General features: G+C 44.1%; 1 protein-coding gene across 1 annotated transcript in view; it reads left to right on the top strand.

Moving 5' to 3' along the window:
- MRPS5 (mitochondrial ribosomal protein S5) overlaps window positions 1–8,212 on the top strand; it is a 147,720-nt gene extending 139,508 nt beyond the window's left edge. The window contains exons 10-11 of the mRNA XM_019516174.1: window positions 5,932–6,068; window positions 7,571–8,212. Coding sequence (XP_019371719.1) covers window positions 5,932–6,068; window positions 7,571–7,795 — 362 coding nt within the window. The 3' untranslated portion in view covers window positions 7,796–8,212. The remainder of the gene's footprint in view (window positions 1–5,931; window positions 6,069–7,570) is intronic.
- The last annotated feature ends 646 nt before the right edge of the window (window positions 8,213–8,858 follow it).

Below are 8,858 nucleotides of genomic sequence, written 5' to 3'. Positions count from 1 at the left end.
AAATATAGCAAGGCTTAGTAAAACATTTCCAATTAATGCTGATGCACTCTAATTATGCATTACAATCAATGTGCTGCTGTGGGATGGAAATAGGTTTGCAGCACGTTTATATTTATCCCCTAAGCACCCACCTTGTTGTTTCTTTACATCCATCCCCCTCAGCGCCCATTTACTTAGAACTTTTTTTTTATTGATTTTTCTTTTTTGTATCCTGTTCTGTGTTGTTTTGCATAAGGTAAATTCTCCTGAAACTTAAAATCCTTTCTACCCCCAGTGCATATCTCTTGTTTTTTAGCCTGGTTTTTAGCCTTTGTATAACTTTTAGGCAGTAAATCTTCTCTATAACCCTAAAGTGTAAACAACTTGATTCTGAGCTCTGTAAAAACATTTCTTTTCTACAAAAAGAGCAATTTAGTGTACTAAATTATCAGTGTAGCCTTAGCCCCCAAAGTTTTTATCTGCTTCACTTCCAATTTTTCAATACTGTAGCACTAAAATGTCAAAATGCCGGCATGTTTTCTTCTGATGGTGCCTCTTATATCACTTTCTACAGTGCTTTCCTGTGCTGTGTTCCTCTCAGCATTGCTTTGTACGCTTCCAGTTTTCATACACTCTACCAGACAATGCCACTATCAATTCAAGGTCTTTTTTTTTTTCAGCGTTCTGTAGCATGTGACATCTGGTGGCCAGATATAGGGGGCAAGTTAAATTTGCTGGAATCTCCATGTATCTTCTTTGTCAGTGAAGTATGTCTTATGCCCAATATTGTTGTTAAGTCTGACATTTGCAAAGAATCTGGGATATGAGGCATAGGCCAAGGAAAGTTAATATGCATGTCTTTACTTCTTTCTGTAATTGTCATGCAGTCTTTTTATTATGACTGTTTTTCCTCTGTTTCCAGTATATTTTCTCTGCCCTTTCTAATACATGCTGGGGCAAAACGCTGTTCACTCAGCAGGGAATAATCCACTCACTCATCTGTTCACCAGGGATATGCAGGGAGATTTCTTCACTGACTCCTATAAAAATTGAACTGATTACTATCAAATTTAGCCATTAATTTAAGAAGTAATGATTTTTTCTCTGGGAGTTGAGAAAAAATTCTTTTTAGTGTGAGCTGAACATAAATGCCAAATTTTACCATCCTGGGACCCCAGGCTGCTCCCAGGGCTCATGTGCCACTCATAGCTTTGCCCAACAAGAGCCAGTACAGTTTCCCTTATACTCAGAATCCAGAGAGCAGCTCTGGAGAGCCCTGTCAATCGTATGCTGCTGCAGCTGAATAGCCTTGCAGACCGCAGCACTGGAGTGGTGGAGGCAGAGAATGACAGGGCAAGGGAAAAGCCAAGAGAGTAGAGCAGCAGCATCCTGCTCCATGCTAGTAGCAGTCTGGATTTGGAGAAGGAAAAGAGGATAGATAGTATTTCTGTCTTCTAGCAACTAGAGTCAGAGACAGAATGAGGTTTGCACATCTCGGATGCATTCAGATATGACTGGTGGTATCCCACACAGCACCCAGAGAAGAGCATGGAAGCAGAAACCTTTTTTTTGTGGTGGGAGCTAAAGTTTCATCAGGAGGATGTTGCTGGCCCCAGAGCTCCTTGGTCTCTCCTTTTCCTAATCCATCATCTACTCTGTCTTCTCTCTCTCGTCAGGGTTTAGTGCTGGGGCTAGTCAGTATCTGGTATGGTTCTTGGGATCAGTCTCGGTCTAATAGGGCGTGATTGGCCCTCTTGCACTTCATCCTGCATACTTTTCCCATGTTCTGATGTGTCTCTCTTTGTGGTCTTGGCCCTGAACATTTGTTTCTCTCTTGCATATAAATTCTTACTCAGCTGGTATGCCACCCTTATGGCTACTGCTGCCAGCTTTACAGACAGCCTCCGGGATCTCTGCTCAACTGAGTAAACACTAAGATCCCTTTCCACCTATCAGTTACTGAGGTTAGCCTTGTATTAGGAGACTAATATGCATCTTCTTGCCTGTGATCTGGGGCCTGCAGATCAGCTTTTTTTCATCACTAACTTGAAGTGATGCTTGCCACTTAAGAGTTGGCTTTCTGTTGCTTTGGTGATTTTTTTTTTTTTAACTGTTTGGAAAACTTTGACTCCCTTTTTAGGAAAGACAAACAAAGAGAGCACAGTGCTATGAATTACCCAGTCTGGCTTTATTTTGTAGTATTTGCAGCGCTTGCAGAATATAAGCTTTAAACTTTGACAGTTAATAAGTAACAAAGAAAGCACCTTTCAGGCATATTTCACAATGAAGCTAGAGCAGATGTCTCTTAAGACAAACTGATTTGTCATTCTAATGAACAAATCCTCAGAGAACTCCTAAATCCAGCGTTGGTTCAAATTCTGTCTTCATGCAGCTCCTTTGTTTTATTTTTGTGTTTCTCTATGTGTTTGATTTCTATGCTAGTCTCCCCCAAAAAGCGCAGGGTGGCTTGTAACAATAAAGTCATAAGAACGGATAAAATAATAAAACAGTTCCCCCAAAAAACTAGTCAAAGCTTAACTCCTCCTGCTAAATGCTCACTCAAATAAAAAAGTCTTACAAAGCTTACAAAAAATGGACAAACTTGGGCTCTGGTGGGCCTCAGTGGGGAGGTAGCTGAGGAGCAACAATCAAATGCCAAGTGTGTCCTTATTGCTAAGAAGGCTAACAGCATACTGGGCTGCATTAATAGCTGTGCTGCCAGCAGATCGAGGGAAGTGATTGTTCCCCTCTATTCAGCACTGGTGAGACCACATCTGGAGTCCTGTGTCCAGTTTTGCACCCCACACTACAGAAAGGATATAGATAAATTGTGGAGAATGCCACAGAGAATAACGGAAATAGTTAGAGGGCTGGGGCATATGCTTTCTGAGGATAGGCTGAGGGAACTGGGTTTGTTTAGTCTAGAGAAGAGAAGACTAAGAGGGAACTTAATAATAGCCTTCAACTACCTGAAAGCTGGTTCCAAAGAGGATGAAGCTAAACTGTTCTCAGTGGTGGCAGATGAGAGAACAAGGAGCAATAGTCTCAAGTTGCAGCAAGGGAAATAGAAACTTTGAAAATATCCAACCTAGTTAGATTGGATATTGGGAAAAACTTTCTCACTAGGAGGGTGGTGAAGCACTGGAACAGGTCACCCAGAGAGGTGGTGGAAGCTCCATCCTTGGAATTTTTTAAGATCCAGCTAGACAAAGCTGTGGGTGGGATGATCTAGCTGGGGATAGTCCTGCTTTGAGAAGGGTGTTGGACTAAATGACCTCCTGTGAGGTTCCTTCCAACCCTTATTTTCTTATGATTGTAAGAATGGCCTTCCATGTAATTATTGCCAAGTGGACTTGGTGCACAGATGGTATTTGCAGGAAGTTGTTCTTAGCTGACCTTGGATTGCAGTGGGGCATAAGGAAGGAAGCAGTTCCTCAGGTATGCAGGACTTTATAGGTTGAAACCAGTGCCAGAAAGGTACTGAAAGCCAATGCAGATTCCGGAGCACTGAAGCAATGTGTTTCCAGCTATCCACCCTCATCAGAAAGCAGTCCACCATGTTCTGCACCAGCAGCAGCTTCTGAACAGTCCTCAAGGGGAGCCCCGGAGAGAGCACACTGCAGTAGTTTAGTCTCAAGGTTATGAAAACATAGTGATGGTGGCCATATCTGAATCAAAGAAAAGGTGTCAGCCTTCACACCAGCTAGAGTTGGTGAAAAGTGCTCCTAGCCACCACTGCCACGCGAGAATCCAAGTGCATCAAAGGATCCAGGAGTATCACAGGACTGCAGAGCTGAGGCTCCTAGCAGATGTTAAGATTTGATTAACCAATTAATCACATCTTAAGTGGTAACCCAGCCACATGTTAATGCAATGTATGGTGTAATAAAACAAGGAATAAGTCAAAACTGTATTGCACAAAATGTATAACTTTGTGGCTGCTTCCCATCACACCCTAAATTGTACGTGTGGTCAGGCTGACCAAAGCTCCCAGCTTCAGGAGCAGTGGGAGTCCTTGATGCGCTCCCATGGCTAGGAGCCCTAATCAGCTGACTGCTTCTCCCAACCAGGAGGCGCAGCAGAGTCAAGGGTTCCAGCGTGCCCCCGGAGACTGGCAGCTCTGATCAGCTGCTGCTCCCAGCCTTGGGGTCCATCAGAGCCCTGACTCCAGTGTGCCTCTGCATTTGGGAGCAGCAGCTGATCAGGGCTCCCAGGCTCTGGGGCACAGCAGAGCCCTTGATTCTGATGCATCTCTGAGGCTGGAAGACCTGATCAGCTGGTCTGTTCCCAGCCTCTGGGACACAGCAGAGCCCTTGCTTCCACCATGCTCCAGAGGCTGGGAGCAGCAGCTTGCTCGTCAGGCTCTGAAGCAGCAGAGCCCTTGACTCCAATATGCTACTGAGGCTGGGAGCGGGGATCATCTGACTGGCTTCCTACTTGGAAATGCAGGGGAAGCCTGGGATCATGATCCCGGGCTCGTGCTGGAGCAGCAATATGGCATGATTGGGATCTGATCCCACAATCATGCCTCCTGCCATGCATGTGCAGCATGCTGTTGACACCTTGCTCCAAATCTCCATACAGTCTCGCCTGTTGCCTCAGATACACATTGAACATGAGGGGTGATGAGATGGAACTTATTTTAGCTATAAAAGCTTTGAGCCTAAGTCAGAAACTTATTATTCCTTAGTTCTCGCCTAGATTCCAAGCTTTGGAAAGTATCGAATTAATATCCTCACATTACTGGGAGAAAAAGACTCACTTACCATGATGTCATTGGTGAATGTTCATATATTTCTTCTGCATACTTGTGAATCCCACGAGAAGCATTGTTTTTTTTTAGTGTGAGACAGCACTTGTAAAGTTTATTACCCAAATTTCTGCTGTTCAGCATTTCTTCCTCTTACATGCCTTAGCCTTACTGGGTGCCTGTACACGCAACTGGAGATTAGTTCTCCCTAAATTGAAACAGTGGGTTTTTAAAAACACACTGTTTCCATTTAGGGATAACCAAACCCGTCACATGTACAAGGGTGAGGGGGCCTGATCCTTTTTTGTTTTCCTCCAGCCTATCTGCCTCTTCCGCTGTGGGGCAGGGAAACTGCCTGGGGCGAACTGCTGGCAGGCCAAACGGTCCCCAAGTTCTTCCTTCTGCAATGGCAGTGCCCCCCAGGAACCACATGGGCCAGGTGCCAGCAGGTGGGCACCGCCATTGCGGAGGCAAGCACCAGGGTTCCCCGCAGCTCACTCCCTCCTGCAGGAGAGGCAGCTAAGCTCCAGAACCCTATGCACTGTCCTCGCTGCCTTCCCACCACCTGGGACCACCTAGGAATGGTTGGCTTGCCACTGGGGCAAAGCAGCAAGGCAGCAGGAGGGTGGCTGGGTGTGCTGGCAGTGGGAGAAGGCGGTGGGGATGGTGCACAGGGCACTGGAAGCCTGCCAAACCCGAGCTTCCCCGAGCACATCAGATTCCAGCACCCCATACACTGTTCAACTTTGTTAGGTAGCAAACTAAAATACCTCGGATGGGTTTTACCCTGCTATGTAATAAAGTCATTTGAAGTGGAATACTCTGCTGAGTGTGGAAATAGCAATGCTATTAAAGCGGTGCAAAAAGGGCGTTTAAGCTGCTTTAAAGGCCAGTTTTGTTGTGTGTACAAAGGCCCATTGATGGTGACATTTTTAATGTAATTGTGCAATGTATTAAGTAACCTATCTTTAATAGAGAAATCAAGTGAGTTTACATCTGTGTGGCTGTGAAGAATGTGAGGAGTAATATGCCAGTATTTGTGCTATTTTATCATTAAGGAAGATTCTGAGGGCTTTCAGTACTTGTAATTTCATGCCATTTTGAGGTTGCAGCAGGTCAGTCTGGTGGTGATAGAGGTTGTGTTAAAGTCTCTATGTTTTTAACTAACATTCTCACTGGTCTACTTGCTAACTTTTTTTCAGGGCATGGTCTACGTTGTCACCGGGCTATTATCAGTATCTGCAAACTCATCGGGATTACAGACTTGTATGCCAAACTATGTGGATCCCATAATATACTTAACCTCACCAAAGCACTCTTTAAGGGATTGGCAAACCAGGTACTTTTTACAATCCACACTTGTAGTCCATTGTTCATTAGTTCAAAAGGTGGACTACTATCAATGTGGTAGTAGTTCATAGACAAACAGTTAGTTTTTGGTTCAGAAATAACAATATAGACATTAATTCTACAATTCAGAGAGCAGAGCTGGAATTAACTCTTCCTTCATACTTCCGCTCTGGAATCATCACCACCTAAAGCTGCCCCGTCAGACACTGCTATCAGAAATGTTAATACATTTAACAAGGAAGCACCTTGAGAAGAGATCCAAACTGGTGGGGTTAGTCTGGGGGTTTTTTCAGTGACAGTTGAAAAAGATGATGCCTTAATCATGTTCCCATTATGATTCTGTGATAATCTATTTAAGGTGACTGGGAAACAGTCAGTAGAAGGCTGTAGTCTCTGACCCTGTGGCCCAATCAATAATCAACTAACATTTTAAATAGAGCTTATGAAAATATGCTTTTCCTTTTCTGCTGTTGCCAGTGTTTTTACAGCGCAGTTCTAAGCAACAGCAAAATCATGGCTTGTCTTTTAGCTGTAACAAGCTTTCAGGAGTGATAGTATGTGGCAGAACAAATGGAGGAAAGGCAAGAGACCCATTTGGTGACTCACTGTTCCCAGAGATGGTCATTAAATTTAGCTCTTTCAGTGCACTGAAAGGGCAGCTGTGGGTTCCCTGTTGTTATCAGATGCATGTCCTAGGGAGTGAGAACTTTAACGAAGCAATTTTTGAGAGAACAAGGCTAGGTTGAAAATCAACCTAACAAAAATAGTTATTACCTCAAAGTGTTTGCAGTGGGCAGCACAGCTGCTTCGTTACTGGTGAAATAGAAAGATTTATAGTAAACTGAGACTAAATGGCAAGCATAATGTGGCACTGGGAAGCTTACTATATGATGCCTATCAGAAGCTTCTAGCATCCATTTACCTGTCCATCTGGAGAAACTGTGTTGTACTGGATGTTTGCTTTAACTTCATATTTTCCTATTCAGCGCCCCCATCTTCATAACAGCTTCCTCTGGGATGTTGACTTAGTCACTGCTCGTTCATACTTTCACAGAAGACACTACAGGTTATAGTAGGATCTGTTCCAGAGAGGAAAGCTGCTAAGAATGACACTACAGTGCCAGCAAATCAGAAAGCCTGAAATGGTAACAGCTCACCCAGAAGTATAAAGCTGCTTTGGATTTACCAACAGAAAGGACACCATTTGCCTAATTCATTTAACTGTTCTATCCACTAACCTACTGCTGATCAGTCTTTAGTTTATACACAGTAGCTAAAATATTTTATTAGAAGATAAATGCAAATAGTGTTGATTACAACATTGAGACCTTGAACCCTCACAGGCAAACTGCATTCTACTTTGTGTCTCAGGTCAATCTCAAATAAATATCATTTAGAGACCAGCATACTCAAAACAACAGGGTAAGCTAGCCTTTCTCCTGGTAACATTTACCACAGATCCTTTTTATTTCTTCTCCCTTCTCCAAACAGAAAACCCACCAGGACTTGGCAAATGAGAAGAGCCTCCACGTGGTGGAATTCCGTGAGGAGCAAGGCCCGTTGCCTCTCCTTGTGGCTTCCCCTCAGGGGACAGTCAGAGAGGATCCCGAGATAACAGAGAATGTTCCAGATGTCAAGCTGGAGTGGAATGAAGTAAGGGTGGCACACGGATTGAGACGTTCTTCCTGGTCCAATGTCAAGAGAATGGGGTGGTGAAAACCTGGACTGTGCTATGGCCTGTGTGCAGGGCTGCTGCTGCACAGAGGCAGAGAAAGTCCATCCCAGAGCAAAGATTTACCTACATTTGCACCCCAGATGAAGCCTGTGGGGAAAGACTCCAGCAGTGCCCTTTAAACAGTTGTATGTTAGTGACAGCTCATGTTGCTGCTGCTGTGACTCCAGTACTCAGCAACAGAGTTTATTTTTCCACTATCAGCTGTCCTGAATGTAGATGGCTGATGTACAGCAGCACTGATTCCATACATGCAGTTACCTGGTCCCAGACCTAAAGATGTTCTGTAATCAGCAGATCCAATTTTTTTCCTTCCAGGTATGTTGGAAACTATTAAAAACCTCATTGGAAAAAAACAGTTAAGAATTCTCATCACCTAATAAATTGCTTTTTCAAAGTTGCTTAAAGTTTCTATTTGTGCCCTAAGAGTACAAAGCATTCTGTAGGGTATAAATTAGCACATTGGCTCCCTCATCTCTCAAGCAGATAATCTATCCCCAGAGTGTGCAATTGGAGATACCTGTTTAGCTGGAGGAGTGAGGGGTACAGATTGGGAAGAGGGTGGAGGTGAAGGAAAACCCAGAGTTGGTTCAGGATTTCCTAGAGCCAGGGAAAGAACTGAAGGAGAGGGTGATGTTAGTGAAAGGTTGGGAGTTGGGCGTGGGTTGCGGACGGTACCTAAAGGGATTTAAAATTATGTGTGCAGTAAAAGGGGGAGGCAGGCAGGAAGGGAGATGGGATAGGAAAAGAAGAAAAAAAGATGATGTAAAGGGGAACCGTAGTGAGAACTAATAAACAACAGTAGGACAGCAGGGTTAGGTGATGTGAAACAACAGCAGGAGCTGTCCATGTCAGGAGCAGTATTTCTTACCCTTTCAGGTTGATGATCTCCCACTCAAAGATTCTCCCAATCCCCTTACATTTTTCACTCTTACCTTTATAGTAGATGTACTGGTGGCAAAGTCTGCAGAATCCATGTGTTCGTTTTCTGGAGGACGATGGAGAAGTCTTGACCATGAAGAGTTGGGGTGGGCAGGGAATGGATGG

Source organism: Gavialis gangeticus, unplaced genomic scaffold (assembly GCF_001723915.1).
Source record: "Gavialis gangeticus isolate Ggan-Ray unplaced genomic scaffold, GavGan_comp1, whole genome shotgun sequence".
Classification (NCBI taxonomy): Eukaryota; Metazoa; Chordata; order Crocodylia; family Gavialidae; genus Gavialis; species Gavialis gangeticus.
Note: the sequence above shows the minus strand (reverse complement) of the source record. Positions and strands in the feature narration are given on the sequence as shown.